This window comes from Podarcis erhardii, assembly GCF_964252035.2.
Source record: "Podarcis erhardii genome assembly, chromosome: 1".
Taxonomy (NCBI): Eukaryota; Metazoa; Chordata; class Lepidosauria; order Squamata; family Lacertidae; genus Podarcis; species Podarcis erhardii.
Genome location: NC_138497.1, coordinates 66,437,767 through 66,454,798, shown reverse-complemented (window position 1 = coordinate 66,454,798; position 17,032 = coordinate 66,437,767). Strand labels below are relative to the sequence as shown.

At 41.2% G+C, this 17,032-nt stretch overlaps 1 protein-coding gene across 2 annotated transcripts in view; it reads left to right on the top strand.

The window, feature by feature from the left end:
- Positions 1–16,592, top strand: part of CSTF3 (cleavage stimulation factor subunit 3) — a 55,837-nt gene extending 39,245 nt beyond the window's left edge. For both annotated transcript variants that reach the window (XM_081834917.1, XM_081834918.1), the window contains 18 exons: positions 15–47; positions 2,245–2,342; positions 3,897–3,963; positions 4,047–4,081; positions 4,187–4,313; positions 6,041–6,118; positions 6,303–6,465; positions 7,465–7,574; positions 8,160–8,276; positions 8,451–8,525; positions 9,136–9,279; positions 9,365–9,467; positions 10,812–10,881; positions 12,287–12,482; positions 13,731–13,884; positions 14,200–14,294; positions 14,442–14,502; positions 15,875–16,592. In XM_081834917.1, coding sequence (XP_081691043.1) covers positions 15–47; positions 2,245–2,342; positions 3,897–3,963; positions 4,047–4,081; positions 4,187–4,313; positions 6,041–6,118; positions 6,303–6,465; positions 7,465–7,574; positions 8,160–8,276; positions 8,451–8,525; positions 9,136–9,279; positions 9,365–9,467; positions 10,812–10,881; positions 12,287–12,482; positions 13,731–13,884; positions 14,200–14,294; positions 14,442–14,502; positions 15,875–16,077 — 1,929 coding nt within the window. In that variant the 3' untranslated portion in view covers positions 16,078–16,592. The remainder of the gene's footprint in view (positions 1–14; positions 48–2,244; positions 2,343–3,896; positions 3,964–4,046; positions 4,082–4,186; positions 4,314–6,040; positions 6,119–6,302; positions 6,466–7,464; positions 7,575–8,159; positions 8,277–8,450; positions 8,526–9,135; positions 9,280–9,364; positions 9,468–10,811; positions 10,882–12,286; positions 12,483–13,730; positions 13,885–14,199; positions 14,295–14,441; positions 14,503–15,874) is intronic.
- Positions 16,593–17,032: the final 440 nt, after the last annotated feature.

Here is a 17,032-nt window from a genome sequence, read left to right as displayed (position 1 = left end):
TGTTTGTTTTACAGATAAAAGCAAAAAACTATGACAAAGTAGAAAAGGTGAGTGTATAAGTATGCCCTATATTTTAAATAGATTTGGAAGGAAGAATAAATACATGGATCATCTATTCTCCTTTGTTAAGTGATGTGGAGAAGTCAGTCTTAAGCTTGCAAACAGCTAATTTGTGCTAGCATTTGCCTTGGAAATTGAGTATAAAGTGTCTGCCACTTTGTGGCAAAAGGCAAGAAACTTGGAAAGAGGAAGAGACACACACCCCTTCCCATTTCTAACATCTGCTTGAAGACCCATTTTCCACAAGAAGGTTTTGGGGTCATGGCCTAGTGGTGACTCCCATGTGAGTACCTCAAAAAGAGGTTGGGCTGCCCCTAGCCTTGTGACTTCAAAAGTACTTACATGCAGGTGCCATTTGTGAGAACCACATGGGGTTCTCTGCCCTCCATATGGATACTGTCTATGTAGCCACCACGATTGATGCAATCTGGCAAGCCCTTTTCAAGATACTACACCAGGCATCCCCAATCTGTGGCCCTCCAGATGTTTTGGCCTACAACTCCCATGATCCCTAGCTAACAGGACCAGTGGTCAGGGATTATGGGAATTGTAATCCAAAACATCTGGAGGACCGAAGGTTGGGGGTGCCTGTACTACACTCATGCAAATTGTAGCAACTACACAAACATTTCCCACATGGAGATGCCAGACACCGCCTCTGTGTGAGTGATGCCAGTCTGCGAGCTCACATTCTTGTGGCACTCATAAGGGAACTACCATTAAGTATGAATTGAGTCTGTATTTTTGCCCTCATGAAGGAAAGGGAAGGGACATTCCACAGTGGGGGTGCCACCTTTGAAAAGGCCATTTCATTCACTATATCACATGAGGCTGCTTCACTCACTTGGCAAGGGGCATCCTGGGAAAGGTCTCTGAAGAAATTATAGGATAAGAATGGGTGGAGGGAATCCCTTGGGTAACCAGGCCCCAAGCCACTTAGGACCTCAAAATTTTACAGCAGTGTTACGAATTGAGCCTGGAAATGGACTGGAAGCTAGTGTAGATGGCAAAGTACCGGCATAGTATGATCAGAATCACTAGTCCCAGTTTGTGATCTTGCTACCCTATATTGGACCCGCAGAATTTTTCAAGGCAGCCTCACATATTGCAGTAATCCAAATGGGAGGTTACCAAAGCACAGCTGTCTGTCTAGGTAAGATTGCAGTTGATATGTCACCTTCAGCTAATAAAAGGCACTCTGTGCCACTGAGGCCACCTCTGCATTCAGTGACATGATAGATCTAGGAGCAGCCCAAACTACAAGCCTCAAAAGCTGGCTTTGGTCTGCCCTCCATGGGCCACTTCTTACAGGTAGGAGGAATGCCTACTTGTCAATCACCTGATGTTATATATGACATTGGATGATTCAGATTTCAAAGGAAGATTCAAAGCTGACTGAGAAGTGTGCTCTTGATTTTTCCCTTCTTCCTTTGCAGCCTGACTTTTGCTTAAGATGGAGCTGAAAAGGATTATTCTTTCTTTCCAATCCTGGTTTGAGTTCAAGATGGGGTTACAAAAGTTTCTACCACAGGCTTTGTCTGCACTCAGAGTCAGGAGCTCTGTTTTGGAGCTCACAAGTGAAACCAATCCCAGTTGATCCATTTATTATGAAATTTTTAAAGCACCACTTACCAAAGAACAATTGGGAGCACACTTTTAGGGCTCCTGATCATTCCTTTGCAGCAGCAGTTTTATCTGCCTCAATCCTTGCTTTAGGGGGAATGCAACTCTCTCCAGAACAGGTTTTAAACCACTCAGATAAATGGATGAACCACTTAGTAAAGTCATCCCTCCTTGTATGCTCATCTGCTGTTATGCTCATATTTCCCAGTCCCACTTAGTCATTTCAGCTGTGATCCAAAGTTTATTTACTGCTCCTACACACAGTAATTCAGAGGTTTATCTGAATTTATCTGTGCTTCAATATGTGTAAAATGGCAATGTCAAAACAGAGGTACACCACTATGCCAAACATAGGATGCATGAATTGCAAGGTTCTTGTGCATTTCACAGTTCTGACAGCATCCTTACCTTTACATTAAGACTTGGCTGTTATTCCTGAGACTGTGCCTGTCTGTTTTAAAAGGAATGCAGACTGAACCTTAGTTTGTTTGTTCAAGCTCCAAAGTGCCTCCTGATGTCTATTCATGGATTCCTGTTGTTGTTTTTCTTCAATGTGACTAGCTGTTTCAGAGGTGCCTTATGAAAGTTTTACACATTGACTTATGGAAGTGCTACCTTTCGTATGTGCGAGAAACCAAAGGGAAGCTACCTAGTTATAAGTAAGTAAATGCTGTTTGTGTTAGCTTCTTTTTTTATTGCAATCTAATTCCTTTTTCAGTTAAGGATGCTGAAGCAGGATCACAGTCTCCCAAGTTAGCTTCTCATTTAAAGTAATAATTAGACAAATACTGCCAATGTAGACCTGCCAATGTAGCAAGGTGAAGCAACCTCCACCAAGACAGGAGTTGGTAAAGGCAGGAACTGATGCCTGAAAGGTTCAGCAAGACATTTAAAAGGGTTGGCTCCAGTGGGGGTCACGTGGGGACACCCAACATAGAATGTTGTCCTAGATGGCCTAGTGCCATAAACTTGGGTCAGCACTGACTCCTACATGGTGTTCTTTGTCGTTGTATACATGCCTCTTGATTCCTTCCAGTTGATTATTAAACTTCATTTGCGAACAAAGTGGCACTTCTGAAGCAGCCTTACACAAGATATCAGAAGGATCTGTTGCTTTTTTCCACTGATCTAGTAATCCAAAGAAGGCGTAATCGTCACAGCTGTTTCTGATTCCCCTCCCATTGACAAGTTTTGTTTATTTGATTTATTTACGAAATTTCTAGACTGCTCTTCATCACTGACAGCAATTACAGGGCAAGTTCTCAAATAATATAAAATTACATCATAAACCTAAAACAGCAATAAAATACAATCACTAAGAGGCCAATGGTCAGAGCAGGACAAACCTGAGACTTTGCGTAATCTCTGCTAATTTCCTCCCAAAGCCAGAAAGTACAAGTATGCTTTCACTTGGCACTAGAAACCTAACTAAGTTCTTACCATCTGCACTTTTAGGGAGAGAATTCTATAGTCAGAGCAGCACAGTGCCACAACAAACCATGCCTAGTGCCATTTTAATTTACTCTCTTAAGTATTTTTTCCAATCACATCCCATGTAAGAAGCTTAACAACAACAAGGGTTGTACAACTAAAAACAAAACCAGTTATTTAAACCCAGAGAAAGAACAATAAGAGCAACATTTACAGGATAGTATCCCCTCATATAAGCAGGCATGTATTGCATTTCTTTCAAAATATTAAAAGGATGATGAGGAACCATTAGTGAGCTTTGGTTAAGTCAACCAGCTACAAATCCACCTAACACTTATCTCATCCAGCCCACATTTTACTAGCTTCTCCACAAGAATATCATGGGGGACTGTTAAAAAGCTTACTCAAATCAAGATACACTACGTCCACAGTATTCCCCTGATCTACCAAGTGAAATGAGATTCATCTGGTATCCTTTTCTAAGTCCTCACAGACCAACCATTGTCTGTTCTAGGACCTTTTCTGCTATCAACATCAAGCTGACCAGCCAGTAATTACCTTGGTCTTCTCTCACCCCTGGAGATTTGAATTCTTCTAAAATAGCTAGATGCTCCCTTACCACCTCTTTTTTATCTTAGACTGCAGCTCCCTCCTTGCATAATTTGTTCTGTTATCACTAGGCTGGGCACTGCTTATTAAGATTGTAGTTTAAAACTGTAATTTTTGTAATTTTAATAGTAATTTTACCATGTGGCTCTAATAGTGTATGTTTTTTCCTCCAGAGAAAAAATGGCTCAGGCATATGACTTTGCTCTGGATAAAATTGGCATGGAAATAATGTCGTACCAGGTATGTTTCTTTTCACATTGAATATTTATTTGTGGTGTTTGATTAAATGTTCACTGCTCTGATTCTATATATTTTTACATTAGATCTGGGTGGATTACATCAATTTTTTGAAAGGCGTGTAAGTACAAAAATCTGCCTTCTATCTTAATTAATGCAGTGTTAATATTCGTACAGGTTGCAGTATGTAATTGCTGGTATGTTACTGTCTTGCCTCACAATTTAGTGAAGCAGTAGGATCCTATGCAGAAAACCAGAGGATAACTGCTGTGCGCAGGGTATATCAACGGGGCTGTGTGAACCCAATGATCAACATCGAGCAACTCTGGCGAGATTATAACAAATATGAAGAGGTAAATAAAAAGATGCCTGATGTTCAAACAAGATTTAGCTATTTTCCTTGACCTGCAGCAGTGAGGTTACTTGAATAGGCTCTCTGCAAGGCCCTTTCTGAGTATTTCAAGTGTAGACCTCTGAAAAACATTGTGAAGGGTGGACAGAAGGAGCAGGACAATAAAGTCTTTTTGTGTAAGCAGCACAAACCTGCCTCTCAAAATTGCTGGGACTTTTTGTTTGTTTGCCTGTACACTTTTGCCCCAATTCTAGGTGGATGAGGCTACTCCCATTGCCTTAAAGATCCTGGGTCCTCCAGCCATCTTTAGATTCTTCATCTGATGGTGTTCTTTGTACAGTGGGAAGGACCATCTCCCAGTGCCAGGAACAAGAGAACGAGGAGCTCCAGTTCACTGACTTGGGAGATCTGTGCCTATCATTTCATGGATACTTTAATTGGGATTCCTGCATTGCGGGGGGTTGGCCTAGATGATCCTTGGCATCTCTTCCAACTATAAAATTCTATGATTGTATATGCTTAATACCACTGGGCTGCAGAACATAGGATTGTCTCCTACTGAAACAGCAACTTTACCCTCTTTGAGCCGGACCCTAATCCAAATGACAAGTGTTTTCCCATTTTCTCTAGCAGAATAAAACTGTAGAATAAAATTGTATATAACATAATAACAATAACAATAACCCCTCCACACACATTGTTGAAAATGTCATAGATTGCTTAATCAGCCAAAGGCCTGGGAGAAGAAGAATGTTTCCGGCACGTGCCTAAAGATACGTAATGAAGGTGCCAGGCAAGGCTTCGTGGGGACAGCGTCCCAAAAACAGGGAGCCACTGCAGAAAAAGCCTGTTCTCAAGTTCCATCCTCCAGACCTCTTGTGGAGGAAGCACACAAAGAAGGGCCTCAGGTGATGATTGCAAGGACTGAGGCAGTCCTTGAGGTATTCTGTCTTGAGCCATTTAAGACAGGCTTCCTTAAACTTGACCCTCCAGATGTTTTGAGACTACAGTTCCCATCATCCCTGACCACTGGTCCTGCTAGCTAGGGATCATGGGAGTTGTAGGCCAAAAAAACATATGGAGGGCCGAGTTTGAGGAAGCCTGATTTAAGGCTTTATAGGTCAAAACAAGCACTTTGAATTGGGCCCGGAAACCAATTGGCAGCTAGTGTGGTCAGGCCAGGATTGGTGCTATAAATAAAAAAGCCCAAACACTTAGAAGAATAAAAACAATCAGAGTAAGGCCGACCCCACAGCAGACAGTGTTAAGGGGGCATCCCTTGTCTTTGCTCTCCCACTGAAGTGGCTCTTCCCAAAGGGAGCCCAGCTTTTATTCCACCAGCCCAGCTAAATGCCCAGCTGGGAGTGAAGTTTCAGGTGTTGCTGGGAGCTGCCAAGTCAGGGCTTCCGGAGGCAAGAAAGCTCTGGAGTCCCACTGGGAAGCAGGCAGCAGCAGGCAGCTAGTTCCCCCTTCGATGTTCCTGGGAGTCCTCCCTTTCTCACACAGGGGTGCTGTGTATCCAGAAACCCCCACAGCAGCCCAGCTTTTATTTCACCACTTACATGGGGATAAGTACAAAGTGACAGCTTTCCAGTGCAATTCTATGTTGATTAATGCTATCTAAGTCTCAGTGAGTTCCATGATGCTTACAAATGAGGAAGCATGCATGGGACTGCAAGCCCACAGTGGTCCTGAGCAGGGCTTCACTTCTTGTTTTCTGTCTTCCAGGGAATAAACATCCACTTAGCTAAGAAAATGATTGAAGATCGCAGTAGAGATTATATGAACGCTAGACGTGTGGCTAAGGTACAGGCTCCCGGTTGTTTTGTTCCTCTTTTGTCTTGATTTAATACAGCATGAATATTTGTTGCATGCTTGAGCTGCAGCAGATTACTAAGTGGAGTTGAAAAAAGGAGTAACTTTAATATAAAGTTTTGTTTCAAAGCCCACCTTAACGAAACCTCTTCTCTGTTTCTTCCTGTCTCTTCAGGAATATGAAACTGTGATGAAAGGTCTGGACCGCAATGCTCCTTCGGTCCCACCCCAAAATACTCCCCAAGAAGCTCAGCAGGTAGACATGTGGAAGAAATATATTCAGTGGGAAAAGAGCAACCCTTTACGTACTGAAGACCAAACCCTTATAACAAAGAGAGGTGACTGTACATTTTTGTTGTGCTCCTTAGAAATAGTGCAAAGATAACCATAGTAATTAAGTCGTGCTGATGTTACTTTGGGGTGCAGCACTCTTACAAACTATACAAACCTAGCTGCCTGGACTGTGTACTTAAATCCCATTGATTGCCGTGGGCATATGGGGCGCAGGTGGCGCTGTGGGTTAGAGCCTAGGGCTTGCCAATCAGAAGGTCGGCGGTTCAAATCCACGCGAAGGGGTGAGCTCCCGTTGCTCGGTCCCTGCTCCTGCCCACCTAGCAGTTCGAAAGCATGTCAAAGTGCAAGTAGATAAATAGGGACCGCCCCGGCGGGAAGGTAAATGGCATTTCCATGCACTGCTCTAGTTCGCCAGAAGCGGCTTAGTCATGCTGGCCACATGACCTGGAAAAACTGCCTGCGGACAAACGCTGGCTCCCTCGGCCAATAAAGCGAGATGAGCACCGCAACCCCAGTGTTGTCCGTGACTAGACCTAATGGTCAGGGGTCCCTTTACCTTTACCTCGTTGAACTTTGCTTTTCTCCAGAAAGAAAAGTTTCTACTTAGATATTCCTAGCACTCCATAGGTAGATAATTTCCAAAAGGAACCTGTTGGTGCCTCTTGAAACAGTAGTCACAAGCTCCCATGGCTTAGGGTGCAAAAACATTTGGAATCTTATAAAGAAAACATGACGTTGGTCCTTTTGCCATTCAAGGGCATGTATAATGAGACTTTCCTGTGAGGACAGAGCTCAGCGTTTTTTGACCACCAACAGTTTCAAAGTCAGCATTTTATTAGCTGGAGAGGGGCCAGGAATTATATATCTGGAAATCTCTAAAGATGTTGATAGGGCATAGAATTGAAGAGGGCGGCTCTTGAGATCATGTGGCTGGCTCTTTAAGAGACCTGCATTTTTAGTTACATTTGTGAATCATTGGTAGTGATTCAGCTTGTAAGGTTCCACCCATTAGGAATCTATCTTGTTTCAATGTCTTCCCATAGTGATGTTTGCATATGAACAATGCCTGTTGGTGCTGGGACATCATCCAGATATTTGGTATGAAGCTGCACAATATCTCGAGCAATCCAGCAAACTACTAGCTGAGAAAGGGGTAAGAGAAGACAGTAAGAAATACTGCATTTTATGTACAGCATTTCAACATATTTATAATTGGTACTAAACTAAATGAGTTGAACTTGGGTCCATTGAGATCAGTGTGAAGTTAGACATGATTAAGGCAAGTCATGATTTCAGTGACAACTAAATTCAGCTAATTTAATCTGGACCAGCCTATCTTTTCATTTGTTTGTTTTGTGGGACCTTGTTATTTGACAATGAAGTGGTTAATTCTATCAAAGTTGTATGGGATCATATGCAAAAATATATCATCCCATTTTTAAATTGTGGGAGATCTTTAAAATAGAAAATAAAAATACCAAGTCCATAAAAATAATTAAGTATTCTGAATTTACCATGTTGCTAAACTATATTCAATTTTTACAATTAGCATGTGATGTGAAATCACATGTTTCTAATAAGATCCTTTATTGTAGCTGCTGAGTTCTTGCTACAAGGTAACCCACTTGGGTTTACAGTATTCTTGTAGAGCTGTTAATGAGCACAGGACTGAAAACTCTTTTTGTTTTTCATACTAGTCCTACAGTTAGTTGATTTTCTCATATTTTCTCGATTCCAGGACATGAACAATGCTAAACTGTTTAGTGATGAAGCTGCAAATATTTATGAACGAGCAATCAGCACTTTACTAAAAAAGAACATGCTTCTTTATTTTGCATATGCAGATTATGAAGAGGTGAGTCCTTAGGTGACATTATTCTTTCAATCTCCAGTTCAACCAGCTTTTTCTTTCTTGTGCATAATCTTCATTGGAGAACTTAATCTTGGCAAATTCAAATAAGCAGGGCTGGTAATAATTTTGAGCATAAACTACTTAAACCAAACATGGGCTTTTTTTGTATTTTCTCAGAGTCGGATGAAATATGAGAAGGTGCACAGCATATATAATCGGCTCTTAGCTATTGAAGATATTGATCCCACTTTGGTATGTTTAGTCTTCATTGTTTCACCTTGTTGAGATGACTATAGGATAAAAAGTTATATATCTCTCTTGATCAGTTCCTAAAGTATTCCGGTTGAAAATGTATAGATAATGTCAGTCACATTTTCAAATTTTGTTATCAATTGCCTTTTTTCTTCCAATTTTTTTTTGTACATTATTCAGCTGTGTTGCCATGTCTGACGTGTATAATTTGTGACTCAGTAAAATTTGAAAGATTTCATGTTGTAATCTGTTTCTAACCTTCCACTTAATTAAAAATAACTATGAGCAGAACTGTTGTTGACAATAAGAATGGCCTTGCTCACAAATAACAGCAAGCCAAACATAGAAATGAGCAAGCATTCTGTTGCTTAGAGGGGGGAAAGTGTGGCCTCTCTGCAGCTCTGCTGGTTCTGCTGCTGTGACCCTACTTAGAACTAACCATGGTTTGGCTTATGATGGTATTCAGACCTGGGCTCATGTTTTGTCTCATTTGAAACAAATCAAGAGTCACAACCAAGGTCTAGAAGCCATATCTTTAATATGGTGTTGACTTCTTAAAACAGTGTCACAGCTTAAAGGTGATCCTACCTTTTCCACCTATATGTTCCAGGTATATATTCAGTATATGAAGTTTGCAAGGCGAGCAGAGGGCATAAAATCAGGCAGGATGATATTTAAGAAGGCACGAGAAGATGCCCGGACCCGTCATCATGTCTATGTTACAGCTGCTCTGATGGAGTATTATTGCAGCAAGGTATTATTGCAACACAGTGAATGAAACTTTTGCTTCAGCCTCTGGATTCTTCTGTCTACAACTAATAACATTTTGAAATCTGCAGGACAAGTCAGTGGCCTTTAAGATTTTTGAGTTGGGGCTAAAGAAATATGGAGACATTCCAGAATACGTCTTGGCATATATTGATTATCTTTCTCATCTCAATGGTAAGTTCTGGGAGCTGGGATAATTCATTACATTGGACTCTGGGATTACAACTTTTTTCAAGACAAAAACCTTCTTTACCTGAAATTGAGCAGTTTGTTTGGCATGGACCTGTGAAAATTCAGAATTCAGTTACCACTGATATTGGTGGCATCCCTCCACATTATATCATCAGTGAGCAGATGGGACTTCACTGCTCATTGTTTTGCATACTGCTTGCTTTGTCAGGTCTTTAGCCAATAATGTGCTGGGGAAAACTTCAAGAGTGTGTAGATGGATGTTGATGCATCGTAATGCATAGCTTATATGTAGATAATTTGTATAGAATTGTGGCTAAGAATGTGAGCTGAGAACCTTCAAATTTCTCCCCACTCAGTAGTAATTGTAGGCAGGCTGCTATTTCCCCAGCTCTTCTCTCCATCAGTAAAATCAGGATGATAGTGGGAGACACCCAACATTGCACAAGTGGATTTCTACTCCCCTTGCTCTCCTCTTTCCTGAAGTCCTCCACAATATCAAAATTCTCTGGAGCGTTGGGGGATGAAATTAAAAGTCAACACCTGAGAACAGTCAAATCTCACGACTGTTCTTCAACTGGGTTAGCTTCAGACTTGTGCTGTGAGGAGTTCCACTTGCTTTTTGGGAAGGTGGGCAGGGATTTTCTTCTTCCCTCTGCAGCCCTCTGAAAATCTGTTCTGGGGGTTTGTAGCAACCTCCAGAGGAACACAGGAGGTATGGGGCAATTGGCGAAAGGGAAAGGGGCAGCTGGTGAAAATCATCACCACCACCTTTCAGGGAACATTTTGTGTATGGATGGAGTCTTGCTGTTTGCAGGCAGGAAACTCACATCCAGTCCATAGACTGTTAATTTGAGTGAGGACTTCAGATTGAAAAATCAGCAGCCTGCAAGAACACAAAGGGCATAAAAAAACCAATGGCCAGTATTGTCCTAAGCAGCTGCTTCTTGTTTAGTACTTAAGTGTGCTGCTGCTGCTGCCACCAATTTTTAAACAGAGTATTTAATCCTTATTTTATGGTTCTGGTTGTTTTAATTCATTTTAGTGTGTGTTTTTATACCTACCTCTCAGCTGCAGTTGTAATTTGTGGGTGTGTCTTCTGCAGAGTAGAAGTGAGACTTTTCTAAAGCCTTTTCTCTGTGTGTCTCTTCTCCCTGAGTTTACTTTAGCAATAATGAAGCTGGAGTTACAAATTGGGTTTTTCATCTTTCACAGGAATTGAAATTATGTCAAGATATTGTCTCCCCCCCATAATTTCCAGTTTTTTAAAAAATATATATTTAAAGCTTGTTTTCATCTTTCTTTTTTAATACTTTTTTTTTAAAATAGAGGATAATAATACAAGAGTCCTGTTTGAACGAGTATTAACCTCAGGGAGCCTCCCACCTGAGAAATCTGGGTAAGCTTCGCCAAAGCTCCATTCCAAGTCGTCTGCTTTGCTGTACGTGACAACCCTTGTACAACATACATATTATCACAGATTAATGAGGGGATGGTTGTTGCAGCCTGCACTGCCATTTTCGTCTTAAATAAGGAGCCGGCTGCTGAGAGAGAGAAGCCAGAGATTGTAAGAATTTTCTATGGAGTTCATTCCTTGGATGCCAGAATGTGCTCTCATCTCCATTGTGAAGATAACTGCTATATGGAGTGTTGTTGGAAAGTAGATTTGGCCAATATAGAATATAGACTCAGAGCACTTGGGGCATTTTTGCTTGCATGCATACACACAGGGGCTCAGATCTATACCTCCCTCCTGCTTTCGTTCCATGTTTACCCACGGAGATCGTCTCTCTTTGGCAAATGCCCTCCACAGCCTCATAGCCAACTCTGTGCTGCCTGAAGCCTATTCCAGGAAAAGTAGAATTTGGGAATTATGTAAGTGGTAGCTAGACATTTATCTGCTGTTAACCATTTTTGTTTGTCAGTATCAGGTAGTACTTCCCCCCAGCAACCACGGCTTCCAGTTACAGTGCAGTGTCATGCAGTTTTTGCATGCAGCTTTTTTCTTTCTACATTCTGCCTATAAGGACTCTCTCTCCTGTGCCCTTGGTGCAGAGGGGGCATGCACACCAACTGGTTGCCTCTTGCTTTCAACCTGAAGCACCTAGCAAGCAGCACCAGCAGCAGGGAACCAGTTCCTTTGCCTGGCACTCCTTGCCAGGGCTGCATGTACAATGCATGCAGATGGTCTGCAGGCCCCTTTACCAATTCCCAGCTGTTTGGCACTGTAAACTACCTAGGAGTGAACCAGTGGGCTCCTTGCATAGTGTGTGTGTGTGTGTGTGAGAGAGAGAGAGAGAGAGCGCGCGCGCGCGCGCAGGGAAGAGGGGAAAGATCAAAGATCTGTGTGTGTTTCTGTGTCCATGAGTGGGGATAAGATTGGGGAGCAGGAGAGAGGGAGTCCAGGCCCTACCTACTATCAGCATGCTGCTTATGAGCTGCTGGTTTGCTGCCCTGGATATACACAGACTGGCCATTGCTGCCTTCTAGGATGCCCTCTGGGTACAAAGCAGATGTATCTGCTATGGCTTCTGGTTGTAGAATAAAGACATGATAGTTGACTGGCAGCTGCCCACAATTCCCTTCTTCATCTTGCCAACATAGAATTGGATATCCGGGGTAGCAAGCCACTGGAAAGAGCAGACGAGGGGGTTCCTTAGTCAGTGGGCAAGCAGCTGGCTTACAGTGGATTGGGCCTGCTGGTTGCTGGTAACTGTTGCAAGTGATTGCACTTACTGCAGGCCATGTGTGCTGAGCATGTTTTCTTTTGAACATTTGTTCTCTTTCTGTCTTTTCTTTCACAGAGAGATATGGGCCCGATTTTTAGCTTTTGAAAGTAATATTGGTGACCTGGCTAGCATACTTAAAGTGGAGAAACGGAGGTTTACAGCCTTCAAGGAGGAATATGAGGGCAAAGAAACAGCTCTACTAGTAGACAGATACAAGTTCATGGATCTGTACCCCTGCTCTGCCAGTGAACTCAAAGCTCTTGGTTATAAGGTATGGAGATGATGACATTCCAGAATGTTTAGTTGGAGAGGGAATGCAGTTCCATAGCATTGCTACTTGCATGCCTTCAGTGCTGCTTTAAAAATGTTAAAACCCCTTAACTCTCCTAAGCCTTTAGATGTCCATTCAAGCACAAGCAAAAACACCTTCTCTTTGTTTGGAATTACTATTCATTTCCGTTTCTTTTTTGCTGTTTTCGTCACCATGTAGAAAACAGTTCATATTATTCCAAATTGGTGGCTGTTACCCTATGATTAGCTATTTGTGGGCAGTAGCTCCCATCACAGAATCACAGAGTTGGAAGGGAGTTGGGAGATTATGCTGTCTAACCCCCTGCTTGATGATGAATATACAATGCAGGATGCAACTACCGCATCCCTGACAGATGGCCATTCAGCCTCTGCTTAAATAATCTCCAGCCAAGAAAGTCCCACCACCTCCTGAAGCAGTCTGTTCCACTCTCCACATGGCAGGTGCGATTTTCTTTCTCATGTCGAGAAGAGAAAGGTTGCCATTTTGGAAAATCGCACCAGCTGCATAGTAAGCTGTTGCAAGTATATGGTTTAACACTTTATAGCAGTGCTTGTGAGGAACAATTTAAACCACCTCCATGTGGTACCTGTAAGGTGAAGTCTAGCTCAACAGAAGATGTTAAAAAGCCAGCATTAAATCCATTCCAAGTTTTACTCCATTCAGGTTCTAGACTGCTGCCAGTGATAAAAAGTATCACTGACCACATCCTTCCCATGTGACCCCGGCTTAAAATACTCTTAGCTGATTATCAGTTGCCTACCTGCATCTTTACATATGAAGTGCTGGTGCATTGATCTTACTGTTTCCAAGTTCCTAAATCAATATGGAGCTAGTTTCTTGCTCTATCTGTTATGTTTCAAGTTTTTGATTCTGTAAATTGGAATTTAATAATGCATTGCCTGTATTTTCAATCTTTTGCATTGTTTATTGTAAATAATTCTAGGCAAACTTTTATTACAAAGGCGGTTGATAAATTTTAAAATTATGAGCAGACAGAAAACTTCTCTTCCATAAAATTGGGCAGGGTTTGGTCTGGTTGAGCATTATGTTGAGCATTATGGGATCCCCTCCTGCTTGTGAGCTTCCCATAGGCACTCAGTTGGTCACACGATAAACAATATGCTGGACTATAGATCAGCCTTTGGATTGATCCAGCAGAGCTGCTCTCACGCTATTTATGCTTCTTCTCATGCTATGAACTTCCAGGATGTGTCTCGGGCAAAGCTGTCAACCATAATTCCAGATCCTGTTGTGGCTCCTTCAATAGTACCTGTGCTAAAAGATGAAGCGGACAGAAAACCAGAGTATCCAAAACCAGATACCCAGCAGATGATTCCATTTCAGCCAAGACATTTAGCACGTAAGCGAATATCGAGTCGTGTAAATGTGAAATAGAAGTCTACCTTATTCTGATTGGCTGTTTCTTTAAAAAGCTTCAATTCATTCAGTTCATTCTCATCTGGGCACACAACTAGAATGTTTTATACCCTTCCAATTCTCTGCTAAATTGGAATCAAAGTACAATAAACAAAAGTTTGAGGTTTTTGTTTGTTCTTGCATAGTGCTTGTAAGGTCAGTTACATCAACCAAAGGAACTCCCATCAGCATGCAGTTGATTCTCCTTAGCTGTAACAGCCATGAAGACTTAAATGTGTTTTATTTTATTATTTACTAGCTCCAGGTTTGCATCCAGTCCCTGGTGGTGTCTTTCCAGTCCCGCCTGCTGCTGTAGTTCTAATGAAGCTTCTCCCACCTCCCGTGTGTTTTCAGGTTGGTCATGAGATCCTGAAATGTTTTAATGACTTTGCAGTCTGGTTGTGTTTTGCTTCAATGCATTAAACGTTTCATTTTCTTTTGTCTCACTGGTTTTTACCATAGCATTTCCTGTTAAATGGTCCATCTTTTTTTCTCTTGCAGGGCCCCTTTGTGCAAGTGGATGAACTCATGGAGATTATCAGGAGATGCAAACTCCCAGACAGTAAGTTGCTTTTTGTCCTTTTTAAATGCATGGTTGCATCACTAGACTGTACTACTTCACTTAAACTCTGATGTCTTGGGGGTGGCTATTTGAGGTATTGACAATCACACTATTTAAGGTTAATGACATTGCTGTATGTGTGTACTCAAATTAGCCAAAATAATATTTTTTCTTATTTTCAGGACAGTGAGTAAATATTTAGCGACTTCTGTAACTACTGTTAATAGAGAACTCTGTCTTGAAGTCCACAGAAGCAAAAGGAAGTGGCTGTAAGACGGAAGTTGAAATTACAAAGCCATGCTTTTTTAAATACATGTGTGACTTGCTGGCTATATGGTTCTAACAACCACCCCATAAAAGATCAAAGTAGGATTTTGCACCCATAATGACACAGGAATATTCTCTTGTTGAAATCAACAGAATTAATTCAACACTCAGTTTTGTTAACTGTGCTGTTTTTTTATTCATTTTCAACAATAGCCACTGTGCATTTTCAGTAGCAAATGTGTTTCTGCATGGTTGGCACCTGTTGCAGGGTGAATACTACAATTTGAAGTTGAGGCCCACATTTGTCAACACAAAATGGACACACATGCAACTTCTTGATGCAAGTCAGCTATCCCTTTAGACAGTGTTTTTTTCTGGGGGGATGCATACCCCAAAACAATTTTGTGAATCTAAGTCTGGCCTCACTGAGGGGCAGTATATCAATATGAGTAGGAAAATGAAAGTACCCCTAAACTTTTTTTTTTTAAGAAAAAAAGCACTGCCTTTAGATGTGCCTTTGAGCTTTAGTGTGTAATGTCAAAGAGATGGGCATACTTTGAATAAATCAGCAAGCAAGAGCTATAGCAGATATAGCAGCTATACCACAACTATTATCAAAGGTATATTCAAATGTGTGTGTTTCAAGTATAGCTCTTCATCAACGCAAAATCTAATGTAAACCCTCAATATTCAATCCCCCAGTGGAATATCATTTCATAACCTAATTGGTTTGCTAGAGGATGTTGCTCTAGTTCTAATATTAAAAGATTACATTGGTACTTGGCCTTTGTAAAGAGCTGTACTTGAAAAACATGACACTTGCATAATTTGAGTATACTTTTAGAAAGCACACCAGTGGCTTTTTCTTCTGTGATCTTATTTGAAACAAGAATTTCAAAATGAAATATTTTCCAAAAGCCATTCTCATCTGTTTCCTGCTAAACATTTTTTAATTGCCCTGTGAGTTATTAAATGGAAGGCTAGTATGGACAATTTAATGCACAAACAAATAATAAAATTAATGAAGCATATAATGGTGGGCACTGTCATAATTCTTCAGCCCACATAATTCTAACAACAACTATTTCTCTTCCCTGTTCCAAAGCTGTGGATGAAGCTGTGCGAATCATTACTGGGGGACTGCCAGACTTAACAATGGAAGGGAATGGACCTTTGGAAAATAATGCCCTTCTTAATAAATCTGTAAAAAGACCAAATGAAGATTCAGATGACGATGAAGAAAAAGGATCAGTGGTTCCTCCAATTCACGACATTTACAGAGCACGACAGCAAAAGCGAATCCGATGAGACATGTTGCAGTCGCAATGATGAAGACTAAAGGACTTGTAACCATTGTTTTCCTTCTACAAAATCAAATGTTTAAAAGGGATTGAAGTTTCTAACAAGCATCTTGCAACTGAGGTTGTTTTATTACTGTGGTGCCTCTTTTTTACCAGCTGATTCTTCATCAGAAAAGAAAAGGGCAGGTGAATTTTACAACAAGCAAATTTGAGCTCCAGGTTTTGAACACAATTTGTGCAGAATGTCTGAATTCCATTTGGTTGCTCTTCACATGTGTATCCCCATCTTACCACTTGAAATCTTGCAGGGGTCCTGACAGTTTTATTTTAAAAACTGGATAGCATAAAAATTGTGAAATATTTTAAATTCACACCTCTGGAAAACGAAGTTGTTCTCAGTTTGCTCATTTAGTGTCTGTCCTGCCTTATTCTTTGTTTTTATTTATGGCAGAATGAATGGAAACTGTTTTTTGTAGTTTAAAATGGAAGAACATTCCTTTCCAATAAAGGATCTCTCCATAACGTCATGCCTCATACCACTTTATTTCTAGCATAGAGGGGGTGACAGCTCTTTCCTACCTTTTTGTTTGCAGTTTGTCTTTCCTTCCCCCTCCCATTGTAGGCAGTGGTGGTGGGGAGTTAAGTACACCATTCTCCAGGACAGCCTCTGACAATCTGGGTACAGTTGCTTTGCTGGGGCTCCCTTCTGGATACTGGCGTACCCCTCGCAGCTGGCCTTCTAACAGCTTTATTAACTTATTACAGTGCAATTTATTATTCAGAAAAATTCGTATCTGAACATACATGACAGACTAAAAGCAAATGTCCAGGAATGTCATTATTTCATGTTATAAATATTAGTAGGGGCTGATCTGCAACAAGAGCCCTCTTTACATCTGATTCAGCTAAGAGCTGAGCCTTCATGACAGCACTGTAGTCATGGCAAATTTTATTACCGGTAT